At 42.2% G+C, this 26,884-nt stretch overlaps 1 protein-coding gene across 20 annotated transcripts in view; it reads right to left on the bottom strand.

Moving 5' to 3' along the window:
• The window catches only part of NRCAM (neuronal cell adhesion molecule), a 275,969-nt gene that overhangs the window by 67,889 nt on the left and 181,196 nt on the right, over positions 1-26,884 (bottom strand). For 13 of the 20 annotated variants that reach the window (XM_077864057.1, XM_077864076.1, XM_077864069.1 and 10 more), the window contains 5 exons: positions 9,053-9,253; positions 6,841-6,858; positions 3,845-3,950; positions 1,501-1,697; positions 37-159 (listed from right to left, as the gene is read on the bottom strand). In XM_077864057.1, the coding sequence (XP_077720183.1) occupies positions 37-159; positions 1,501-1,697; positions 3,845-3,950; positions 6,841-6,858; positions 9,053-9,158 (550 nt within the window). In that variant the 5' untranslated portion in view covers positions 9,159-9,253. The remainder of the gene's footprint in view (positions 1-36; positions 160-1,500; positions 1,698-3,844; positions 3,951-6,840; positions 6,859-9,052; positions 9,254-26,884) is intronic. The other 7 variants (XM_077864077.1, XM_077864075.1, XM_077864073.1 and 4 more) reach the window with 1 other exon arrangement.

Raw genomic sequence — 26,884 nt, forward strand, 5'->3', positions numbered from 1 at the left:
TCTTGAAGAAAGAAAGTTTGTATTTTTAAAACTTACAATTATCCATCCAGAATATTATAGGTGGTGGTAATCCGAGTGGGGGTCTACAGGGAAGGATCAGAGACTGGCCATTTCGAAGTGTTATTGGCTCAAGTTTCTCTTTGGTCCACAATGGTGACCCTATGATATAAAATAAGAACTTCTAAGTTATTTCTGCATTGAAAAGTAGAAAGAGCACTAAAAGGACCAAATAAACTTTTGGGGTAACAGTAACTCAGAATTCATGTACATTAAGATAACAAGAAAATAATTTTTTTTTTATCATGGGAGAAAATAATTCTTAAATCCAAAGTAAAAAAATTGTAATTTTCATTCACTGCCATCAATAGTATATGAATGCTGACTTGGCAATGCCAGGTCTAAAAATCTGTATTATTAGATAAATCATTAAAAAGATACATAACTTCGGGGCACCTGGTTGGCTCAGTGGTTGAGCCTCTGCCTTCGACTCCAGGTTGTGATCCCAGGGTTCTGGGATTGAGTCCCACATCAGGCTCCTCACAGGGAGCCTGCTTCTCCCTCTGCCTACGTGTCTGCCTCTCTCTCTGTGTCTCTCATAAATAAATTTAAAAATATTTTTTAAAAAAGAAGATATATAATTTCACTACAAGTATGTTTTTCACAGAAGAATGGAAAACACTGAGTGTCAAAAGATTTGTTTAAACAAATAACTGTGCACCTCTATGCTATTAGCTATTAAGTAAGTATAAGATTGATATGAGAATATACAGGATATGTAGATAAGTCAGAAAAGGTTATAAAATAGTACTTCAGAATGAGCTTGGCTGGAACACATCCATGCATTACCTGCCTAGAAAACACAGAAAGAACGGCGGTTACTTGCTTGAGTGGAAAGGTTCATGAGTAAATTTTTCAGTTGCGTTTTTGTTGTTTGTAATTTTTTTCCCTAATAATGAACACAGGTAATAACAAGTTTCAAAACGACCAGAACTGCAAATGGTTACTGTTCTTTAAATACATGTTCTTTAAACACAAGTTTGTTGAGAGGTCATGAGTAGCAACTACTGCCGAAGGAGCCACAATAATATCAAGGTAACGAGGCCACTCTGCTTCCAGTAAAACTCTGAAACAAAAATGTTAATTATCCATGGTCCATTTCCTACACTGAATTTATTTCTGACAGTCGTTTGGAAGTTCGCTTCATACATAAGATATGTGAGAAATTAATAATTTGATCAATTCGGGGGAAGAAACACTTTTCTTCCTACTGGTGTTTTATTCTCAGTTTGCATGAAAGACACTGGGTTGGCAAAGCATTGGACGGAGGAACTCAGGGGGCAGTGGAAAGGAATAATTTTCAGGCAAAACAAAGCGAGAGTAGTTGAATCAACAGCATTGCTTTCTTGTAAGAGTATCTGGATGGTATCTGGAGGTAACAGATGCTGAGTCTCAGAGCCAGCCTTGAAATAGGGTCCCGTTTGGTGGACAAATCCCACTTACTGGATGGACGGACAACAATGTTATTAGAAATTGCTGCTCCACGTTCGTTCCTGGCTGTGCACTGATAGACCCCTTCGTAAGTCTCGGCTTTCCCTTCACTCATGATGTTGATTGTGAGGGTTCCTGAGCCAGGCTTCATGGTGACAAGAGGGTCCTTATCTATGTCAAAATGAGTCCCATTTCGGGTCCAGGAGAAGCTGCCCAACACATCAAGGATTAAGCTTGTTAACATTCCAGAAAAATAGGATTACTTCCTCTTTCACAAATTCCTAGCCGATTTGTAGGTTTCTAGCAATAATGATTACATTTTCATATTCGGCCAAAGAGCAATAGGCTCCCTACCTAAAAGGTTTCATTGGGTCCTGACTTATAAAAAAGTGCTGGCCATACATTGTAAGGTACATGTCTTCATTGGAACTAGCCGAAATCTGTCCCGAGGAAATCATGCACATAAATTGCCTGTCATTTTTCAAAGAAAATACAGAAAGTAGGTCTCCAAGGCACTCTCTCTTAGAGCTTTATTAGCATTTTTATTGTAAACTCCATTGTTCACGGAGTTGATAACCTGTCTATAAAATTTTGCTCTGGGCTGAAATGTGACAAGAAAGGCCTTCGCGGGTACTAGTACATGTGTGTGGTTAAAAGTGATCAGGCCAGTTTCAAGGTACCAAAATGCAAAGGGAGGAGGGATTCAGTGGTATCTTAAATGTTGGTTATTTAAAGCGGTAATTCTACATAAAATACATTTTGAGAATTTTCAGTTCTAGAGATTGATTTTGTAAATTCCTTGTAAATTGATTTATACAAATTCCTTTTGTATATGAAATTGTCAACTGAAATGAAATTCTTCTTTTTCAGTTTCATTTATGTAAAAGATTGCCTTAGATAGAAGGCATGGCACTCAGGTAATTAAATGCTTTATAACTAGTCATAAATCCAGAGAGGCCACGCTCATACAAAGGCATGAATCTCTAAACCTCACTATGTTTTCCCCGGGCCACTGGGATTTCCTTTCCCACTGCTTACCCTACTGCAGTGGTTATCCCAACATCTCGGGGTGGGAGGTGGCAGGAGGTGGGTGCTACTGGCAGAGAGGAGGTGAAGAACAAGGATGCTGCTAAAAACCTGACAATGTGCATGACAGCCCCCTGTTCTCACAACAAAAAAACTATCTGGCCCAAAAATAGTAGTGCAGAGTGGAACAATCCCGCCTTACAGAGAGCAGCAGGAAGTCTTAAGTCAGTGTGAAACTGAAGAAGACTCCACAAAATGACATCACCTTTGGACTTGGGTGCTAGAAGTTTCTAATAATATGGCAAGAACATACTGTTTTGAAGCAAACCCCTGTGAATGTTTTTGATATACTGAAGTGTTTAGCACCAGTGAATTTTTTTTCTCAGGTGCCCATCTGCGATAGCTAGTAAGGCTGGCAACAGACTCAGAAATGAAAGATCTAGAAACTGTCACCTCTTTGATATTTAAAAACCCATATTACATTTTAATAATAATAATTCAACTCTCCAAAGCCCCCGTGATTACTGCGAGACTGTCAGAGCATCGGCTGATTAGCCTCGTGATGCTGGCTACATTGAAGAGGATGGCCAGACATCAGTTTCTCGTCTATAAAATTTATTGGTGGGGCCAGATAACCTATCATGTCTCTCTCACCTCTAAAACACTGTGCAGTGCTCATGCCAAGATCCACTGGAGAATCCTGAGGACTGAGCCCTGCCACGTCTGAAAACCCCACTTAAGACTGTTTTAGAGACCTCTGCAGAGCAAAGGCGGATCTTTGAAGCCATCCAATTCAACTTATTTATTTTACAGAGGAAGCAACTGAGGACCAGAGAAGAAAACAGGTTTGCCCATAAGGGCAGCAGAGCTTTTAGAAGGCTTTCCTCTGCATCTCCCTACAATTTGTGAGCCCTCTGCAGAAGGTTGTGAGTACAGAAACCCAATGATCTGTGTGTTCAAGAAGAACAAATCTGAGGACACCTGAGTTGGAAAAGTAGAAAGCCGGGGCACCTGGGTGGCTCAGTGGTTGAGCGTCTGTCTTTCACTAAAGTCATGATCCCTGCATCCTGGGATCCAGTTCCGATTGGGCTCCCTGCATGGAGCCTGCTTCTCCCTCTGCCTATGTCTCTGCCTCTCTCCGTTGTGTCTCATGAATAAATAAATATAATCTTTTAAAAAAAGAAAGAACAAATCTGACTTTAATTCATCAGAAAGACAAAACGAATGAACCTACATGTGGTACTTCAGAGATACGCAGGACCTGAAATTACCTTCAACATTAACACCAAAGTTTGTTTTCAGATCTGTAACAGAGCAGAAAGCCACCCACCTTGGAGGAGGTTTCCCTTTGGCCTCACACTGGATTACGATGTTCTCTCGAGGGTCGATAATGTAATCTTTTGGAGACTGTTGAGTAATGGTTGGAGGTTGTACCACTTAATCGTAGAAAGAAGAACAATGTAAAGAAATCATTTAAGATCATAAACAAAAATCACTCTTTCTATATCAAAATCACTTACCCTGGACTAAATATGTTCCGAATATTTTTAGCAATTCCTATGGCAGCACATACTTCGCTAGATTTTTAACTAAAAGTCTCCTAAAACTTTGAAGTCAAGGCACAGCTTCCTTTTGGTAACTTTATAGGGATTCACAGATAAAGGGATTCACAGAGCCCATTTACCCCCCCTAAAAGTTTGGGAAAATAATCACCAAAACAAGCTTAATATTAAGACTATTTCTTTTCTGATGTAACAATGAGAAATTCTTGTGATTTTTTTTTTTTTGGTTCAAATGATGCTTTTCAATAAAATTTATGAAGTTATGAGGTAAATGAGAGTTTCTTAGGAAAGAGTAACTGGCCTATAGTTCATTAGTATACTAATGTGAATTAATATTTGTTGGGAACAAATCAATTTGAGAAGTTAACATTAAAAAGATGAGTAAATTGGGGGCTTGGCATGTCTTATGAGAGCCAGGAGGTAGGTGGCTACTAGCAGCAAAGAGAGAACAGTCTTCGTTTAGGAGATCAGTGGAACTGGGAAGTGCTTGGTTATAAGAGACATTTCCATTTTGCTCTTCAAAGTGTTATCTGCTCATTTATTTTCAAATTGGATGGGGAAATTGTTCTGACCCAGAACAACTGAATCTGAAGGAAGCTGGTATCTGGATGTCCAGGGCTCAAGCCACGCTTAAGATCCTCATGTCCTTGTTGTGAAATCAGAATCACAGAATGTTAGAACAGGAATTGGAGAAAACAATCTCTTTCGACTTCGTTTGTCTTTTAGGGCAGGAAAATGGCTTGACTAGGAAGGCACAAAGCAGAGAAGAGGACCAAACTCTCCTGGTGGAAGCCACTGCCTGTACAACCCCAGGAAGAGCCATTTACACAGACCAGTGGTTCTTAACCCAGGGTCCCCTTGGGGGACATGTGGCCATTTCTGGAGGCAATTTTGGTTGTCACCATGGGGGCTGGAGGTGGTAGTGACATCTGTCGGGGAGAGGCCAGAGATGCTGCTAAACATCTTACAGGACAGCCCTCCACACCGTCTGTCCCCCCTCCCCCAACAAAGACTTATCTAGATCCTTTAAGCTTTTCATATCCGGGCTCTTCCCTTTCCTCTCTGCCCATGCTCTGTGCTTCCTGAAACCTCTCCCACCTGCCAACCAAGTGTTTCCAAAGCTTACTAGTTGCCCTCTGCTCTTGTCTTTCTCTACTGTGGTTAATTACTGCCAAGGCTAAATTTATCATTTCCCTGCCTGATGAGCTGCAAACGTGGTTCTATTCACCTGTCTGGTCTCCTGTCCTGTTGCTGCTGTCCACCACAACGGACACTAAAATGCTGGCTCTGACTATCCAAATGATACCGAAAGCCCTGATGAAAAGCAGAGCTCATTCCTCTCCATTTATTATGCTCCTAGTAAACTTTCCCCTCCGGTTAGCAAAAGCCACCCTCATCTCATGCTTTCACTTGGCCCGCTGCTCTTCCCAGGTTCCACTACCCTACAAGGAACACTCACTGTTGAAGCCCTGTCAGTTCCCACTCTGGTCAGCACTCCGGTCTGGGGGTTAAGAAACCACCCTGTTTCTTACCAGCTGTGACTTCAAGCAAGTTTCTTACCTTCTGTAAGCCTCACTTTCCTTAGACAGAAAATTGGGTTTAAAAGTGGTATCTACCTCCTAGGGTCACTGGGAGGAGTCAATAAAAGAACCTGTGTAAGATTCTTGGTACGTGCCAATACCATAATAGTTCAGCGTTAGCTCCATGTGAATTATTGTCATAATCATTTTCATTTGGACCAGCTTCATCTTTGAGTGATGCATTAGGCTCTTGGAGTCTAGAGTTTGGGATGATGGAAAGAAGCCCAGAATTTCACACTCTAACGGTGGAAACCACACCACCCAGGTGGTGGCTCAGGGGAGTGGTGGTGGGGACTGTCAGAAGTACCTCAGTCCAATTCCTTCTATTTTTCTGCAAGTAACAGAGATGCGAGCCTGGTGGTTTCAAACCCAGAACTTCCGTTCACAGGTCTGCTGCAGATGCCACTCCTCTAGCTGCCAGGAGTTTACTGTCTACGGGCACCTGTTTGAAAAGCACTTAGGTCACCTAGCAACTAACAAATGCTCAGAGGTTATAAGCGGAAAGATGATTTTACATGATTTTTCTGGTTAATCCAATCTCAAAGGAATTATTTTTCAAATGCCCGAAAACTAAGTTTTAGGTAGATACTAGGTGCTGCCCAACTGCCAGAGACAGCAGAGGTCTTTGCTTAGAGCAAGCCACTCAGAAACGATGTTAAGTGGGGGCTGCTTATTTGTCTTCTGCACGCTTCAGAACAATAGTCAAAGTCGCTGAGCCATTATGCTGCCGGAACACTACACAGTCCTGAAGAAGCAGGACAAGGCACGGATGGCCCTGCTGACCTGGTGAAGCATCCGCGTGCATTCACCTTCTGAAAGATACCAAAAGACATGCCTTTATGCCAGCAAGCATTTAATGGCATTTAGAACTGGACAGGCATTTTCTTTAAGTTTCATGAATTTTCTCATTGAGGTTACATCAGATGTGAATAAAGCTTGGAAGTTAGTAGAGCAGAGTGTTGGTAAAGGAAAGAGTGATACCTGAGTCTTCAGAATTCATGCAGGGAATATGTTAAACTCGCTCCTTGGTTGTTTAAATCAATGTTTAGCCATAAGAAATGCACATGCTTAAAAAGACGTTAGTCACAAATCATAAACGTGTGCGTTCAATTCACAGTGTTAATTCGAAAACAAAGACATGGCCAAATTTTCACACTGCCTAGAAATTACAGAAAGACACTTACAGTCTTCAAGAAGTTTTGCTTTTTCCCCATCAATATCAGCAGGTGAGTGGGCACACAGGATTAAAGAAAACCAGATGTTAGTAATAAGAACGTTAGGACCCTGGAGATATAAGGGGCATCTTGTCTATGTGGTTTGACCTAAAAAACCAGTACGGTGATGGGTGATGGTGGAAGCCGTGAAGTGGTCAAAGAAAGACACTCCCATTGATGGTTTTGTTTACTCCTGCAGCAGCCATCCCGCATAAACATAGGGAAGAACAAAAGGAATGCTGTAAGCAAAAAAAAAAAAAAAAAAGAGGATTCTTCTAGGAATAGGAATGGCTAATTCCATTCCATGCATGTTGTGCTGGACAAGCAATTATGTTCAATTTGAAAAATAGCTGAAATCTACAATTAATCTGAGTTGTCACATACTGTGTCGTGTCTGATCCTATTATCCCAGACATCACTATGCACATGGTAATCATACCTAACAATGGGACGTCGCTACAATGATGGTGCTCCATCCGAGCCAAATACAACACTGGCTTTAGGTTTTTCTATTTCTATGGTTCATCTTCAAGTCCGTAATTGAACTTTTCAGCGGTGTTAGCATATTTCTGCTTCAGAATCCTTCCTCACCCAGGGGTTGCTAGTACCGGCACCAAGGAGCAGCTCAGATAGTTGGGGTGTCAGGAGCAGGGGTGGGGAAGAAATTAACATTAGCATGCAATTTAAATGATTCTGCAGTGCTGCCTGTCATTGCTGCTTGCAAAGGTTAATGCAGGAGCGCCTGGGTTGTCCGTGACTTTCTTTTCATCATGGTTATGCCTCTTCTCCATTAGCAGCGATAATTGAGTTAGCCATAGGTGACTGTTTCCCCCCCAATTGTTAGATTGAGCAGTCAGATTAAGGGAGAATATATTTAACACAAGAGAGAACAAAGGCCCATTTCTCTCAAGTGCTTTTGTCTGTCCCGTGTGTACCTGCTAGGGCAAATGCTTACCTGGGCAATCCAACTCCAACGGGCTTAAACAATCATACATTTTTTTAAATTGAAATTAAGGTCCATGAATGAAAATTTTTTGAAAGGAAGTAAAATGTTGCATTTTATTGCCCTTTAGACTCTAGATGCACAGCAAAGGAAGTCTACGAAGTGTGGGGCGAACCACATCTCTTCTTAATGTCTTCCCACTGGGACTTGCAACCTTCTTTGGCAAAAAAATGACATCCTGACAATTGAAGAGCCCCCAGGAAAAGTGCTATCATCCTTGCGCCTTGGAAAGCTTGCCAAACAGATGTTCTATTCAGGAAGCTAATGGATTTAAAGAAGTCAGGCAGATCAAGAATAAAGGCCAAATCTGAAGTACAGTCACTGCTCAAATTTGAAATTCTGGTTTCTGCTGCAAGAGCCGTGACCAGTTGGAACCCAGTGTTATCTTTATTTTCCACAACCAGGCCACCCAAAGTAGGGAGAGCACAGCACGTGACTTTCCTGTTAGGAAACGGGGTGGGCTCACACAGTAGCTGCTGCTGGTCCATTTCAAATAGTGTTTCTGCACATGACTTGTTTTCTCCACGAAATTTAAATTGTGGTCTCTGGTCACATTTTTAAAACCAAAGATCTTTCTCTAGGCTTTAGGTAAGATCCACGTCCTAGATCCAGACTCCTCTGTACTGTGAATTTTGACCGGTTGGGATGGAAAGAAATGAATTATGGGTAGTCTCGGGGGTGCCGAGGGGTGTGTGGTTGGCTGAGAAACCATCCCCAGTCTTCCTAGAGCACTGTGAGCACATGAGGGGGCGGGGTGGGGCAGGGTGGGGTGGAGTAGTGGGGAGGAGACAAGTGGGGGAAGTCTCCATGGCCATTTCAAAGTGATTCACAGAGTTTCCTTGCAGGACTGCTCCTATCAAGAGTCGCCCATTGGGAGGATCAGGGCAGCCCACCATTCGCTCCTTCTCCATCCCCCTACCCCCCCATGGTACACAAAAGACATCTGAGGAGGAAGAAAGATAATGACCAGGAGGGGACAATGGTCTGACCGGTTCAATGGCCATTTCTGTGGTGAGACTCTTTATGAACACCAGGTGCTGTAGGTAAAAGCCAAATTAATTTTGATTAGCTTTTCAGTATCACACAGACACCTTCTGCATTCACACAGCTCACAGGGATGGGAAATGGTGGGGAGGCTTTGACTCCCGGGTGTAACAGCTTTAAAACATTAATACTTACGATCAAGAGGTACTTCCAGTGCACTAATCATCTGGCACAGGAAGAGAATCAGGGGCGCTCCGCCTGCAGATAAGCGCTTCTTTTTCGGCATTATTTTAAGCTGCATTAGCTTAACTCCTGCTGAGACCCGCAAACTGAATCTCCTTTTCTTCTTTCACAAAAGATTCGCGTGCGACGTTTAAATAATTTTCATGCAGGGAACTGAAAAAGGAGAGAATGAGAATTATGGCGTGTTATAAAGAAGGAAATGAGACGAAGTCCGCAGCCCAGAAAATCAGTTCTGTATTATACATGAACTCTGAAACGGAGCTAACTTTTAAATATTTAACTCTCAGGACGGGCATAATCATTTATTCATAAATCAGCTAAAATCAGGTCAGAAATATTTGTAGTGATGTCAAGCAAAATCTGTCCACGCTGCCATCCTTATGGTTTTCCCATTTTAAATATCTGTATTTATATCACAGGCTATCATGGCATTCCTAAAAAAAAACAAAAACAAAAACAAAAAAAAACCCTGGACATATAAATGGACTAGAAAGTGAGTTTAGAGGGAATGCTTAATGGCTTCTCTGTTCTAGAGATTATATTTGGGAAAGTCCAGGGCTCTGCTGCAATTTCGTTTCAAATCCCAAATACTGATTTATTTACTAGCTGAACCACCGAGGGTTAGGGCATCCCCATCTCTCACTTAGTCCAGGGCAGTAGATGTGCCCCGGGTTCCCAGTTTCAAGCTTTCCTCAGCAGTCACCCTCCTAAACCGTGGGATCCACCAAATAAAGTTCAGTATCTCCTTAAACAGATAATAAAAAAACCTCAGTGATCTGGCCTCAATGTATCCTACCAAACTTATCCCCTCCTGTTTGTAAAATGCTTTTTTTTTTTTTTCTTTTTTTGATGGTCTATTTCTGTTTCTCTTTCTCGGGTCACTCCTTCAAAATGCTCTGAATTTTCCCACCCTCTTGCCTTTGTCTGTTCTTTTTACCTGCAATGCTCTCTCCACCGTATTTCCTTATCAAAGTCCAATTCATTTCTTTATAGATCAGTTGAAATGGAAATATTAGTTGATCAACCAAACTAGAAGTCACTGCACCCCTCCCCTAAGAATTCCTAAAATTCCTAGTTTCACTCATGATGTATATCATACAGATACAGAAATAAACAGATCTATTTTTTGGTATGCAGGCTCTCTACCCTACTCCTTCAGGCAAAGGTGGTGTCTCTTCCACTTTTGTATCCCTCTCCTGTCAACCCCCCATAGTGTGCCTGGCACAACAAAGTGTTTGTCCTACACAGAAGAGCATGAAGCGTTTAATCATGTCTTCTCATTAATGAGGACAGGTGGGAGTGACCAATGGCTCTCTCAGAAGAGAGAGGGGTGTTATTATTACAGATGAGGGCAGCTTCCAAAGCTTAATTACTGAGTGATTTGTGTGATTTTTATTATTTGGCTAATGGTGTATTTTGATAACATCCATCTTTTCTACTTAAACTGAAAGCCTCTTAAGGGTTAGAGACTACATCTTTACTGTTTCCTATTATGTCCCCAGAGCCCAACACAGTGCCTGGCACATCATGGGGTGTATATAAATATTTATAGGAAAAAAAAAAAGGAAGGGGGGAAAGGGTAAAGAAATAGAGATTTAAGATCATTGAAGATGAGGTTTCTATTCAGATATACAGTCTGAATGCAGTCTACCTAAAGCTGTGTTTATATTTATACTACTGGCTTTGAAAACCAAACCTTCGTCTATTTGGTCAAATTAGTTATATCATGTCTGTGTGTGGAAGAGAGCTTACATGTATAAAAGGGACATGAAACAAGGCTGATAATGTGTTTTGCTAGCAACTGAATTCTGATTTGAACCTGATGACAATTGCAGTTGGGACATTTCTTGGTAAAAACAAAAAAAAAGGGGGACTTGCTATGCTAAATGTAGACACTATATGTACATAAATATTGTTTTCTGAATGAAACACTCATATTCTGTGGTTTCGTTTACAATCCAAGAAATTTATCTCTCCATATTACAATATATAAACAATCATGCCCATTAAACTTCAAGAGGCTGATACAGAAGCTCATCTAACTATCTCTAGCCAAAACATACATCAGCCTTTTTTTGTGTGCAAAACATATCTCCATCATTTAATCAGATTTATTTAGGTCTCTTGTGATTTTTCTGTTGAAATCAAAATTTTGAATTTATACACGAGCTTTACGGAAAATACAAATAAATGGCACCAAAACAACTTAATGTTACATAGCACACATATGGAGAGATAACTCCAGAATCAAAAGCTGAGAGAAGAAACAGCACACCTGCCTGATTTCTGTGTCAGGCTAATCGGCTGTATCCCATTTACATGCCTAGCTCTCTGAAGAGGTACAGGAGAACTAAAGCACTTTCTAAAAGATGTACCGAGGGGATCCCTGGTACCCTGCAGCGGTTTAGCGCCTGCCTTTGGCCCAGGGCGCGATCCTGGAGACCCGGGATCGAATCCCACGTCGGGCTCCGGTGCATGGAGCCTGCTTCTCCCTCTGCCTGTGTCTCTGCCTCTCTCTCTCTCTCCCTCCCTCTCTGTCGATCATGAATAAATAAATAAAAATATTAAAAAAAAAAGATGTACCGATCAATTGCAATGCCCATAAGATCTTAAGCAGCTACATACAATTTCTAAGTTCTTAATTTATTATTTCCTTTGCCTGCCTGCCTTAATCATTCATCCTCCCAAAGAGAGAAAACTGCTAGGCAGTTTCTTGTAAGAGGAAGCATCATTCAATCTGCTTTACCTTTTCAGACTCTATAGGGAATAAGGTATTGCCATTAAATCACAGTGTCGCATAAAGAAAAAATTCAAATTTTAAGAAAAATTGAGAAAGTACTTACTTAAAGAGACGTGAATAAATCCTTGCAATGAGAGGAGGTCATGAGCTAGATGTGGTCTTTCTGCAGAAGTAGTAAGCTAATGGCACCAATAGCCACAAAATTGTCTCCAGGGTAGGTTCTCTTTGGGGAGGACAGAGCAACTGCCCTGCCCATCCTCTGACTCCTGCCCATGGAAAATCACCCACTCCTCCTACGTATGCCATCATAGGTGAAAAACTCAGTGCCTAAGGACAGCATTAGGTCCCCAGCTCTCAGTCAAAGTGAAAATCAAATATAGCTACAGAAAATTGAGCTTTCTTTCTGTAAGAGTGATGTGCTCTGCATGTCTTACAAAGAAAAACCACCGCTTCCACACTCCCAATATTGATGTCAACACCCGGCCCTGCTAGGAACCCATCTGTCTTCTGGTTTACCTTGCAAATTGTTGGTCATTCTCTCTTACCTGAGAACCGTGAGTTAAAACTAAACTGTTTATGCAATTACATTAAATGAATGAAACCCCAGTTTGAAATAGCAGCATCATATTTAGTCAGGGCCAAAGAGTAGGTTAGTACAACACAGGTTGAAATTTAAAAAAAAAAAATGCACTTTTTTTTTAATTTTTAAAGATTTTTATCTATTTATTTGAGAAAGAGAGGGGGAAGACAGCATATATGAGAGGGGCAGAGGGAGAGAGAGAGAATCTCAAGCAGACTCCAGCCTAAGCAGAGAGCCTAACCCAGGGCTTAATCCCAGGATCCTGAGATTGTGACCTGAGCTGAAACCAAGGGTCAGACAACTAGTAGGTCCAAGTTCAGAATATAATTCACCTTGATACTTAAAACCACATATATTGTTAAAATCACCCCAGAGTATTGATAAACAGAAAAGCCTTTTAATAATTCCCTTCATTTAGCTAATTCAAAGCAACTCTTCACATATTACCCACAGAACTTCTGAAACAGAAGGGAGAGAAACCTCTCCCTTCCTCAGTAAATTTTTCATCATCAGAAAAGAAACACAAGTCAAGGTTCCCTTATTTCTTTTTGCCCAAAATGTATATTAATCACAGAGCAAATGTTCCCCTGCATTATTTACCATATATTTAAAAAGAAAATCCTTAAGTTTTGACAAAGGATTCATATGAAGCCCAAGAAACATAGCTCTCCTGTGGCTCACTTAAGAAGTCTTGTCATTTGAAAGAAAATAAAATCCTTGTTTTTTTCTCTCAAGTGAAAGATGAGATTATTTTAATGAAGAAAATATATCAGTTCTTTACCAGAGCCGGAAGACCATGCACTACTCACCATTTCATTTTCTGCATCCCAACATGGGTGGGTCATTGTTTGTACAACATAACATTATCTATTTTCTAAGCCAATAAACAAATATTCTTATGTGACTGGATGCCCTTGGGCACACTGATTATGTGTGACCATCAGTGTCTGGTCTCTCTCACTGGATGTGACACTATCTTGACTAGGAAGGGTGTTTTTCTGCAGTCAACTTGGGGATTGTTACTTTTTATATTTTTTTAAATATTTACCATTAGAATGAGCACATTAATGTCCATTCTAGCCCATGCTTGTAGTCTTCCATCACAGATGCTGAGTCTGAGACTAGGGAAGGAAGGTCAATGATAAATGGACAATGACTACATCATTAACACATCAACAAAGTCATACTTAAATCTACCACAACTACATTACCATGAAAACACACTAGGAAAAGCAGTCTGGGATTAGATGAGGACAGAGATTGTAATGGTCTCTTCAAATAACAAGGTAAACTTTGAGAAGCACCAAGGAACATGTTTCTAATTTCCTCCTAGCCCAAAAGGATCCCACAGTAGAGTTTCAACAAGGAATCTGGTAGCTAGAACCTAGAATAGTATGCAAGGATAGGTGGACAATTAACAGATGTTTTTACCCAAATAATAGATGATAGAACACATCTTGATAAATCTTCATTCTTCAGGGCACTATAAATGGTTATCTTATTTGATATTTGTAAAAAACTCAGAATATAGGAAAGCAGGTACTGTACCCATTTAATAGATGAGAAGGAAAAAAAAAAAGGCCAGTCACAATGGCTATTATTCACTGAACACCTTCCATATGCCCGGAATGACACTGACATGCATTCACTCACCTTATCTGGCCAATAACCCCAAAAGGTAAGCTCTATTACACTTCCCAATTGACTGATACAGAATCCAAGATGCAGAATGGCAAAGTCACCTGCTGAAGGGCATACACCAGTGTGTGAAGTGCCAGACCCAGAGTTCCAGTTCTGAAGCTTCCAACCCTCTCACATTGCCTCACCCTGAGGAGCCTCTAGCATTTCCCCTCCCTCTCATAGCTTCTTACTTGGCATTTCGCTAACAAACAAATAGGATTACCAAGTTTGGTCACTGATGTTGGAAAAACAAAGTACCAATGGTTTCTGAATATCCACAGAATATCTTCTCAGTGTTGTTCATAGCATGACTTTGGGGTCTTTTCATGAGGCATTCCATATGAATAGTTCAGCTGGAATTGTACCACATGCAGACCCTGGCCTTTTAAAGGAGTTGCTAGTTAGGACAATGCAGACAAGACATGCTTTAAAAAGTCATTTTTAAAAGTAGATACTATATGCCCATGGCATAACATCCATAAGGTACAGAGGAACATAAATTCAAAGGAAGCAACCCTAGCAACCCCATTTCTCTCGGAGTTTTGCAAACTGTTCTAGACACATTCCATGCATAAGAAGTGTAAACATATATAAACCAAGATTTTAAGGATCTCTTGAAATTAGAAAAAATTTTATCAGCCTTTTTGTTATTGAAGTTAGCTCATTGAAAATACCAATGCCTTTCAGCAAGATCTAGCTTTCTGCATCTCATGTAATTATTTGGATACTGGCTTTTCCCACACTTCCTTTGTTTAGCATGGTCAATTACAGGAAAAAAGTAGTAGACAATGACATAATTGAAAGATCTAAGACAAAGGGTAAAGCATGTTTAATGCAAAGTCCATACGGGTGAGACTACTAGTGACCCTGACCAAGGAAGACACCTGTTCTACACTTGTGCAGCGGTTATCTGACAACAGCCGGCCGGATCAGCCTCAGGGGCGTCAGAGCTGACTGCAGAAGAAAGGACAGGGGTAGTAAGAGAGAAAGGGAACAGTGCTTCTCAAAGGAAGCCTTACTCCTCCCATCTCCAAATCCAATCACAGTTGACCATGAATGAAGGGAAGACTATTCCACTCTGAATGCTTGCTATGATCAGCATGTCCTTCTGCATTGACCCCACCACCCTGACCAAGGCTGGCAGAGTCCGGGGCCGGGAGTGGGACCCGGATAGCAGCCATGTTGAGCCTGTTGAGATGACTAGGCTGTTTTAAATGATCAACAAAGTGGCAACAAATTCCTTCCTCAGGGGGAGGGTAAATATGAGGCAATGAGGGAGAGTGAGTCGATAGTTTGGAGTGGGAACAAAGGCCAGAGGGCACACAGAACCAAGGCAGCATGAGCAACCATGAGTAAGCAGAGGTTATGGGGTGTCAAGAGCAGAAGGAAGCAGGGGGTAGCAAGAGGATGAGTAGAACAGATTGTTGCCAAGTGACTGCAGCATCACAGAACACTATTGTACTGTGATCACCAGGCCTCTCAAACTCTTGGTTTCCAGACAATGCTCCAATTTGCTATGAAGTTTACCAGAAGAGTGGGTGTGGGTGAAAGGTCTTCCTATCTTTCTCCCATCTTGTGAACTGAAACAAGTCTTCGTGTGTGTGCTAGGTAGACTGTTACATGGGTGACCCATGGGCAAGCACTCCTCATAGCATCTATACCATGTAGTCCCCCTCTCACAATGGCTCTGGGTTTGGCTACATGAGGTCGTCAGGCACATGGGATTCTAGCAAGAATGACAGAAGCAGAGGTGTGGTGAGCATTTGCTCACTGGGGCTTAGCCTCTTGCAATTTCTCTCTGGGAAGTCCGAGCTACACTCCTAAATGAGGAGAAACCAGTGGAAAGAGACCCTAGGGAGATTGAAAACCATCTTGGCTTTTCTGGGTCCAACTGAGCTCCCAGAGAAAAGCCACAGAGCAAGTAACTTGTTAAACCACATGTAGCAGAAGAACCATCTGAGAACAGAAAACCAGATGTTGACCATCTGAGGCGAACAAGCCCTCAGAATTAAGGAAACCAATAAACTGTTATTTCAAGCCACCAAATTCAGGGGCAATTTGTTACATAGCACAGATACCTGGAACAATCAATAAGATAGACAAATTGAGACAGCCTGTTTCTTGTAACCAGAAAGAGCTTAATATTTAACTCTGAATACAGGTCTTGGTAGTAATATATTTGGCAACATTGATTGAGCTGCTGAAACAAGCTCTGGCTCTATTTATCTTCTTGTAAACTGAGATTTCTACAAGTATCACTGAAAAGATGTCAGGATCAGAAACAGTTTATTAAAACCTTCAGCATAAAAGGCCTTACAGGATATTAGTATTCTAAATGGGCTGCGTCTTATCCATTTGTCAAGTAAACAACACATGGCAAAATGGCAGCCATTTAATACTAGATAATAGCATTTTGGATGCTTGGCAGGCTGGTCACTCAGGGAAAAAAAAAAAAAGTCACATTTCAAAGACAAGAAGCCAGGATTTACAAACCGATATTCCTGCTAAATGGTATGAACCACTTAGAGCAGAGACGCAATCATGTTCAAAATCTCAGTGTGTGCTCTCTCCTCATCAGCCTGGAGGCAGGTTTGGGGAGAAGACTGAGAGAGAGAATTAGCCTATGACTGCAGGGAGAATTACCCCAGAGGTCTCAGGACTTAGCACAACACAGCTTAAACTTCATCATGCTAATACCCAGAGTGGGCAGGCACGGGGTTCTGCTCTCTGGCGTTTTGTGATGTCACCATCTCAACATGTGACTTCCAGAGCCCCTGTATTCTCCTGCTGGAAATTGCTTCCATTCAGAGGAATTTAGATGCTCACAACCCATTAACCAAAAGTAGTTAATGACTCCTAGGAAGTCTCGTGGGCACTACTAGCCTTGCCACACACAGCGTGCTTGAGTCACAGCAGATCTGAAAGCGTTTTTTTCTGGGAAGCCTTTCAAAAGCAACATTCTATGGGAAGGCCATCTTACTGTTTCATCTTGCGGATGAGCCCAGGGTGCAGAACAACAGTGATGAGCAAGGGCCTTATGGGCGCTGCAACCTGCAGCCACTGCCTCTGCCTTCCTCCTAGCTGCATTTCTGAGTCACTCCTTCCTATAACTTGAGCTTCCCCTAGACAGGAGCCTGGATACAGAGAGGGTGAAGAGGGAAAAGGCCCAGATTTATCAAATCCAAGGGATGTCTGTCCTGCCATGTCACAGATTACAATAATCTTCACAGTAACATTTCAAAATATATTTTGCTAAGGTTTTTGGGCTCTGTGTAATCACAACAGGACCATGAAAATGAGAAATGAAGACCGACATGACATGAAGAATTGTGTTCTCCCCTTGTTATCAGTGCTGGGAAAGGTATATTATCATAAACTAAATAGCTGGAAATCCTTCATTCCAGCTGGAGGCGATTTCATGTAAAGAACAAATCTCAGTTACTTGCTGATATGCATTCTGCACTACAAAGGATTTACCAGCAAAACAGGGGAGTTATTCATGAAATATTTAACTGCTGGGGCATCTAATTTTCTGCAAACAGGCCATGTAGAAATCTGCATTTATAAAAAAAAGAATAAATCAATAAGTGATCATTTGCTTCCAAACGAATTTGTCAGATTTACTCCAAAGAGCATCCTCCTCCTTTACATTTAGAATATAATACAGTTTCCAGGAAGTTAAATATTAGCTTCTCAGGAGTCCATATTCTGTATAAAAGTGAAGTACCCAAAAGCATGAATGTCAGAGACAACTTTCTCTGTGCCATGAGATTTAATCAACCCATCGGTTGAAGCATTAGAATACCCTGCTGTGTGTGCTAAAAGACACTGACTCCTCCGGAACCACATCTGCTGTGAGAAGATCACATTCTATTTCTACTATTATTTATTTGTTTACTATTTAAATGGGCTCTCCAGAAAGAATATATTCTGCTGGGATGGGGTGAGAGAAATGGACCTCAAAATGCTGATTAGAAATGCCAGCAAGAAGAAAGGATTTTGGGGAACCCCCGGGTGGCTCAGTGGTTGAGCACCTGCCTTTGGCTCAAGACACTGGGATCAAGTACCTCATGGGGCTCCCTGCAGGGAGCCTGGTTCTCCCTCTGCCTGTGTCTCTGCCTCTCTCTCTCTCTCTCTCTCTGTTTCTCATGAATAAATAAATAAAATCTTTAAAAAAAGAAAGGATTTTTGGTCCAAGTGTCCTCCTGCTTCCTGGAAGAATCAGGACAGAAAAGCCTCTGGTTTTTATCCAAGTCAGTTGGTAAGATCATTACACCTAGAATTACTGCCTCTTTGGGTCTCTTCAGTTGCATTTTCATGGAAAAAATTTTGCAGGTAAATTGAGCATTTATTTCCTAAAAAGAAACACCTGTGTCTTTCTGGAAAGAGACTTGGAAAGCAAGAAGAAAAGGCGAGACAGGAGGAAACAGGCACAGCAATGAAAGAAGAAATGCCGTAGATGTTAGAAATTTCTGAGTTACATTATGATTATCACTTTTTTTTGTTTTGAAATTATGGCAATTCACCAAGAAACTGGGCAGAAAAATACCTGTGAAAAATAACTTTTTTAAGCCTATGAAAGGAGTCACAAGATTTCCAGGAGAACTTCCAGAAGGGCTCATGCTTACATCTGTAAGGTCTGCTCCAGCTCGGTGCTTTGGAGTATGAGTGCTGCACCTGCTTTAATGTAAATGGAGCCAAAGAAAGCAGCCACCAAGAGGACAGTCATTGAGCTGTCACAGCAGAAAAATAAAATCAAGACCAGAAATTGGAAAAAAGAAAGCTAAGCATCAGATTCTGTGAGGCCACTGCTTATTAAATCTGATGAAGCTCGGCAGGGTAGAGATGGAGACGTGAGTATCAGGCACATGTTACTATGTCAACAATGGGCAGAATAATGTGGGCAGGAGAGGCAAGACTGTGCCCAGTCCCTTCTCAGACAGGAGGGGGCGTGGGGCTCTCAGCTGAGGCCGAGCCATGGTTTCTGGGTCCAGGCACCACTTACTGCATGTCTGTGTCCAGCCAACACCAGTTGGGGAATATGAAAGAAGGGGATTCAAAAAGCCTGGAAGAGCAGCCAACAGAATCTAGGAGTGAAAGGGCTGGGTGAAGAACAATGCCAGCAGAAAAGTAAGAGGCAGCAGAAGGATTCCAAGACAAACCACTAAGAATAATGTTTGAGATCGAGGGATGTATGTGAGACAGAACCCAAACACATTCCTAGAGCTGAAAAAACAACTGCATATGGATTCTATAGGGTATTTGGTGTGAGTGCAGGAATTTCTCAGTCATGGGTGTGAAGGAACCATTAAAAGTCCTCAGTAAACACTGGGGATTTTACACCTAAAGTAAAGGCAACCAAAGCCAAAATAAACGAGTGGATCTATGTCAAACTAAACTTTTGCACACTGGGGCACCTGGGTGGGTAAAGGGTCTGCCTTTGGCTGAGGTCATGATCCAGGGTCCTGGGAGCAAGCCTTGCATGGAGCCCCACATGGAGCCTCACATCTGGCTCCCTGCTCAGTAGGAAGCCTGCTTCTCCTCTCCCCCTGTCTGCCTCTCCCCCTGCTTGTGCACTCTTTCTCTGTCAAATAAATAAATAATAAAATCTTTTAAAAAATTAAAAAATAAAAAGCTCTTTCCCAGGAAAGGAAACCATCAACAAAATAAAAAGGCAACCCACTGAAAGGGATAAAACATTTGTATATCATATATTTTAAAAGGGATTAATATCCAAAGTATATAAAGAGCTCATACAACTTAAGAGCAAATAAAGAATCTGATTTTTAAAAATGGACAGAGGATCTGAATAAACACTTTTCTACAGAAGACCTACAGATGGCCAACAAATACATGAGGAGATGCTCAATGTCACTAATCATCAGGGAAATATAAACAAACCATAATAAGACATCAACTCACACCTGTTAAAATGGATATTATCAAAAAGACAAGAAGTAAGTGTTGGTGAGGAAGTGGAGAAAGGGAACCCTTATACACTGTTGGTGGGAATGTAAATTGGTGCAACCATTTACTTAAAAAAAGTGGGGGAGGCACCTGTCTGGCTCAGTCAGTAAGCATGCTACTCTTGATCTCAGGCTCACGAGTTCAAGCCCCACGGTGGGAGTAGGGATTACTTTAAAAAATACATACTTAAATACACACATATAGAAATACGTGCAGCCAAGATGTGGTATTTTACATACACACACAGACGTACACACACAATGGAATACAATTCAGCCACTCAAAAACGAAACCTTGCCATTTGTGAAAACATAGATGGAACCTCAGAGCATTATGCTAAGTGAAATAAGTCACACAGAGACAAATACCATGTGATCTCATTATATGTGGAATCTAAACAAAGCAAAACAAAACAAAAAAAACAAGTTCATTAGTACAGAGAGTAGACTGGTGGTTGTCAGAGGCGGGGGGTGGGGGGTGGGCGGGGCAAAATGGGTGGAGGGAGTTAAAAGGTACATACTTCCAGTTATAAAATAAGCAAGTCCCAAGATATAATGTCCAACATGATGACTATAATAACTAATACTGTATTGCCTATTTGAAGTTTCTAAGAAAGTAAATTTTTAAAGTTGTCATCACCAGAAACATAACAATGGATGGTGACGCATGTTATTTAGACTTATTGTGGTCATCATTTCACAATATATACAAATACCAAATCATGATGCTGTACACCTGAAACTAATATAATGTTGTCTGTCAATTATACCTCAATTTTTAAAAACTGCCATCTTCTCATGCAAAGAGTAAAAAATGTGCAGGGAATTTTAGAGGATTCAATTAAATTTAACTCAATAATCTGAGAATCAATTATGTACAGATCAATGGCTGCCTGGGGGTGGTCAGAGAGGATAGGTGGCAAACAGCAGGAGGGCTATTTTGAGCACAGTGCTCAGCAGAATGGATGATATAAGGTGTCGGAAGCCAAGTTATAATTATGCACAATAATACACCTGGCCTCCTGACCCCTATCATTACCATAACCACTAAACCAGAAAACTAACGGACTGCCAAAGCCCTACTTGCAGCATCCAGATGATTCTTGGTCATTTGCAAAGAAATAAAAGTCAATAGTTTTCTATCCTTGATGTAAGATGTAGGTGAATAGTTTTTTGACCTTAATTAAGTAGATTTCTTAAATATAATACTCAAAGTTTGATCCAGAAGAGAAAAAAATAATAAATTGAACATCCTCAGTTAAAAACATTTGTTCCTCAAAGACAGCAATGAGAAAATGCAAAGACAGACCACGGACTAGGAGAAAAATATTTACAATCACACATCTAATAAAGGACTTCTATCCACGACATATAGAAAACTCTTATAACTCAAAAATAAGAAGAGAAACAATTCAATTTTTTAAAATGGGCATAATATATGGATAGACACCTTTGCAAAGATACACACATGGCTGATAAACATATGAAGAAATAGTTGATACATGTATCACTACGGAAATGCAAATTTCAACCAAATGAAATACCACTACACACCCACCTGAAAAGCTATATTTAAAAAGACTGATTATGGGACACCTGGGTGGCTCAGTGGTTGAGCGTCTGCCTTTGGCTCAGGGCATGATCTCAGGTCTGGGGATCGAGTCCCATGTCAGGCTTCCTGCATGGAGCCTGCTTCTGCCTCTGCCTGTGTCTCTGCCTCTTTCTGTGTCTCTCATGAATAAGTAAATAAAATCTTTAAAAAAATTAAAAAGACATTATATGAAATATCAGTGAAGGCGGGAATAATTGGAATTTTTGTACATTGCTATGGGAATGTAAAAAGGTACTGCCACTTGGGGAAAAAGTTTGGCAATTCCTTAAAAGTTGAATGAACACTTAATATCCAACCCAGGAATTCCACTCCAAGGTATTTACTTTAGACCTATGAAACATAAGCCTATAAAAAGATTTATATGCACAGCAGTCTTTCCTATAATAATCAATAACTGGAAACAACCCAAATGTCCACCAACTGGTGAAAAGATAAACACAATGAGGTATATTTACGTAGCAGAAAATTCAATAATAACAAAAAATGAACAGCTGATAGATGCATCAACATGGGCAAAACCTGAAAATTATGCTAAGTGAAAGAAGCCAGACCCCCCAAAAAGTCTATATATGATTCCATTTCTATAAACTTTCTAGAAAGAGAAAACTATAGAATCGATCAGTGACTGCCTGAGGCTGTGGGGTCAGAGGTGAGATTGGGTAGGAAGGAGTATTTCAGGAGGTGATGGTAGTGTTCTAAACTAGATTGAAATGCAGTATGCACAACTCTATCAACTTACTACAACTCATCAAACTACACTTAAAAGGAGTAAATTTTGTGGTATGTAAAATGAGCAAATATTGTGGTATCTCCATAAAGCTATAAAAAAAGAAAAATAACTTGAACACCTGTGTTTTCCAAATAAAGACTTTTCCAGAGGTCTCTTCTCCCCTGGCGTGAGCTCTCAAGGATAATACTCCCGCTAGTCCTAGTCCGAGTTAAATACATCTACTATCAAATAAACAAAACTAAACAAGACTGAGAGAAATGGCAAACAATATATTAGTTTATGAGGCTAACTGGATTACTAAAGGGGTGATGGCAAGTGAAGAAATGTAGAGAGAAATGTAGAGGGGACTATTCTGAGCAAAGTAGACAAGGCCAGAGAAAAGCAGCTACACTGGTTATTTTCATGAAAATAGTATTCCTATCACCATCTGAAAATCAGTTTCCTTAACAAGCAGTTGGGACAACTTTCAGCATTTCTTAGAATGGTGCTTAAGATATAAGACTCACTTGTACATAACTTTGATTTCAAATCAGAATTACTTTGGCCTCCCCCACACTTCCATCTCGAGGGAGGCAGAAATGATGTCCCATCAGGAGTCTCGGGTGAGGGCGTGAACCCCCTGCTTTGCAGGCCGCCAAGCCTCCTCCCCTCCTCCCAGTTTCCTTGTGGCTCAGCGTGCTGAGCCTTACCAACACTTATAAATCCCAGTGGCTTTTATGTCTATCTCACTGGGCAAAAATAAGGCACCCAAAGCAGAAGTTAAAAATATAAAACTTTTCAAATGCAGACTCAAGTCTCCGAGAAATCCGGTTTCTCACACAAAGGAGGAGCCGGGGCCTCTGGCTGCGGGAGAAGCAGGAGGTTGTCTGTGTGCTGGATGGGAACTCCTCCAAGAGGTTCTCTCCACCAATTAACACCCTCAGCTCCAGGGCTGAAAATGCTTGTGGTGGTCCTCTGGCCCACAGCCGGCTAAAATAGCCCTAATCCCTTCTGATCACCATGACCTCCACGCTTGCAGCTCTCCATCTTAATTTCTTTTTTCTAGGATTTATTTATTTAATCATGACACACACACACACACACACACACACACACAGAGAGAGAGAGAGAGAGAGAGAGAGAGAGAGACAGGCAGAGGGAGAAGCAGGCTCCATGCAGGGAGCCCGATGCAGGACTCGATCCCAGGACCCTGGGGTCACGACCTGAACTGAAGGCAGATGCTCAACCACTGAGCCACCCAGGTGCCCCCCTCACTATCTTAATTATTCCTACTCTACTTCTCCCACTCTCCAAGAATTCTCTTATCTTTACTTCTCTCTTTCCGGCCTAGGTCCCATGGGCCGGCTTCCCTTCATTTTTCTGGTCTGTCCTCCTAACTCCTTTTTCCTAGGAGCAACCCCGATGCAGCACAGTCTTGCCTACAGTGACATAAAGCCCAGATTCCCCATGTGGCTCACATAAGTGGGGTAAAGTGCAAAAGTAGAAAGATGGAAGGTGGAGTCAGCCCCTAGTTCAAATCCTGCCTTTGCCACTTAGAAGCTGTGTTGCATTGGTTAGGTTAAATAAACTCTGTGCCTTAGTCACCTCACCTGTAAAAGGGGGCTAATTTACCTGGCTCCAGGACCGTAGAGAGGATCAGTGAGATAAGTGGGTGATGTGCACAGCAACATGCTAGGGGCTTAGTGCACCCTTACTAGATGGTGACAAGTACACGTCATAAGGCCTCTACATACCTTTCTAGCCTCCTTTTGTGTCCCTTGCTCTAGCACGAGCCTCACGAACAGACACATTGATCTCCATGCCCTCCTGCCGTTCACTCTGGACTCCTTCCCCACCATCCCCATGGCCTGGATGATGCCTCCTGGTTTCTGGAGACTGGGCTCACGTGGCCTCCTCTAGGACTGTGTGGTCTGAAACAGTCACCACTAACCCCATGCAGCTCTCTAGATTGGAATTAAGTGGAATGAACTACAATGAGAAGTCCAGTTCCTCAGTCACGCTAACCACATGTCAAGTGGCCACTAGGCACTGAGGCTGGCCGTGGCCGCTGGTTGGGTGGCGCAGAGCAGACTGTTTACATAACCACAGGAAGTTCGGTTGGACGCAGCAGCTCTAGGGGGAAAACATCTTTGCTAACCCACGTGTAAAAGCACTCATCACACCACGTTTTGGTTGTTGAGACTTTGTTTTTCTCTACGAGCTGTGAGTTTTCTGAAGTACCTCCCCCATCCGTAATGGTATGCTACATGGATTACTGAGTGATTACAAAGCTTTTAAAAAATATCTTTTAATTTTCTGGGGGCCCCAGGCCCATAAGGAGGGAAACTCCTGATATTTGCTTTCAGGAGTTGGTCCTGAGTGGTTTGGGCTTGTTTTGCCTCCTGTTCCATTTCTCAGTCCACTCTAATCCTCGCGAATTCAGCTGCCAACCTTCCTGATTCATTGTTTCCTCTTCTAGATGTGCCATCGTCCCAGATTGGCTGCATCTCCTGCTCGTGGGGCTCCGTCCCTGGCTTCCCTCCCCTGCCTCTCGCTGTGCTCTTTTGTGGGACTGCGTTTGTTTCTAGCCCCTCTGGGTCCCTCACCCGTTCAGGCAAGCCCAGGTCTAGACCACGTGGGCCAGGATTTCTTGGCCTCCAAGACTGGGTCTTAAACCATAGGGCTTCTGGAAAAGTATCGGATGCCAGCTAAGCCACTGAATATAAAATACCTCAGTGTGTGCAGTGCCCCTGGCAGGTCCTGGCACACAGTATTTACCTGACAAATATTTGTTGAAAGAATGAGTGAACCATTATTTTATCATGAACTGCAATCACAGGAAGGGATGAGGTACCGGGAGAATGAGGCTGAGAAGGAGAGCCAATATGGACAAGAATATTTTGCTTCTGAGCATGACCATTCAATCGACAGGCCATGCCTCCAAGAAGCAAACCAGCTTAGAACCAGCCATAGGACAGAGTGGGAAGAGGAGGAAGAATTTATCCCAAGCTCCCCTGGGTCAAAGGCTCACCCCGTGCATCTCTAATTTGTGCATTCCAAAGCATGGGCACCTTGTGGGTCCTGCCGTGGTGTCAACACAGGAGCCTGGGTGGGAGACGAGAGGTGCTGTGTAAAGCTGGTCAGAGCCCATTGGGACCTAGACCAAGATACCGGGAAGCTGACAGGCTCTGAAGAGGAGCATAATAGGTGTCTGGCACAAGTCATCCAGCCATCATGGGTGGGACTTAGACCAGAGGATGGCAGGAGGGCAAGACTTACAATGTGGGGTGCTCCCACACTTGATTCCTGCCTGGGATCTAGGAACATGGTAAGCATCAATAAAAACTGGCTGGTTGACAGCCTAGAGGCACGTGAGCAGTCCAGTGGGGTACTGGGTCCCCCAAGGATGAACAGAATGCAAGGGAAGTGAGTGTGGGGGTGTTAGCAGGGACTGTGGGCAGAGAAAAGCTGATCCACTTCATAATTCTGTCTGAAGCCAAGTCTCCTTTGGAAGATTCCTCACATCTTCTCCTTTGTTCTGAATCTCAAGCTAATAGAGCAACCCTGGCATCCCTTCCAAAGTTTCATCTTTAATAAGATCTCCCAAATCATTGTAACAACTACTAAAGGCCCAGATAATGGTCTTGGCACTAAGAATCAATAAACTTGACTTCTCACCAGACTTTCCTCAGAGCCCAAGCATCAATTTCCCTTGACTGCGGTGCATAGCGCAACCGCCTGCGTTAGGTCTGTTTTGCTCGAAGTAGACACAGGGAATAGCTCTGTTTCGCTCTATACCTTGTCCACAGCCGGCGAAGGTCTTTTGGAGAACAAATACTATTATTGTGATTTGCTGTGTCCATTCACAGCAAATTTTATTAATCAAGACATTTTCAGCAAGTTTTTGTTTCCTCTTCAAGAATCATGGACTTGAAAGGTCAAAGACAGTCCAACACATTATTGCAACGCCTTCTTTCTAGGCGGAAGGACACAAAAGGGCATTCCTGTGAGAGCTGGTATATTCCCCCCTCTTCTGCCCCACTCCAAAGCCCTCTCAGCTGCTTCTCAGATTTCGCCACAGCTGTTAGGGTCCTGTACCCCTGGAGACTGTGAGCAACTCTGCACAGATGCACCAAGATAGGCCTCAGCTTGTCCTTCTAAAGGGATCCCTTGCTTCCTGCCCTGGGCCATCTCGAACCTCTGGCTCAATCATCCCAGGAATCCACTTTGCACCCAGACTTGCACAACCCAGCAGGGTTGGGGAGTTAGTGCTATGGGGTCACTCTTGACCAATGGGAATCTGGAGCCAGTGAATCAATGGATTCCCATTTCATCCGGGGCAGACAGTTCCGAGATGCCTTTCATAAACTTCCTCAAAGGTTCCAGGGAGTTTAAAGAGACAAGGCGATCGTGCATTCTTGTGTTGACTATTCCTCTTTCTCCATGTCACTCCTTCATCCAGCCTTTCTGCTCCCCGAGATGACGTTTCTGAACAAA

Source organism: Canis aureus, chromosome 21 (assembly GCF_053574225.1).
Source record: "Canis aureus isolate CA01 chromosome 21, VMU_Caureus_v.1.0, whole genome shotgun sequence".
Taxonomy (NCBI): domain Eukaryota; kingdom Metazoa; phylum Chordata; class Mammalia; order Carnivora; family Canidae; genus Canis; species Canis aureus.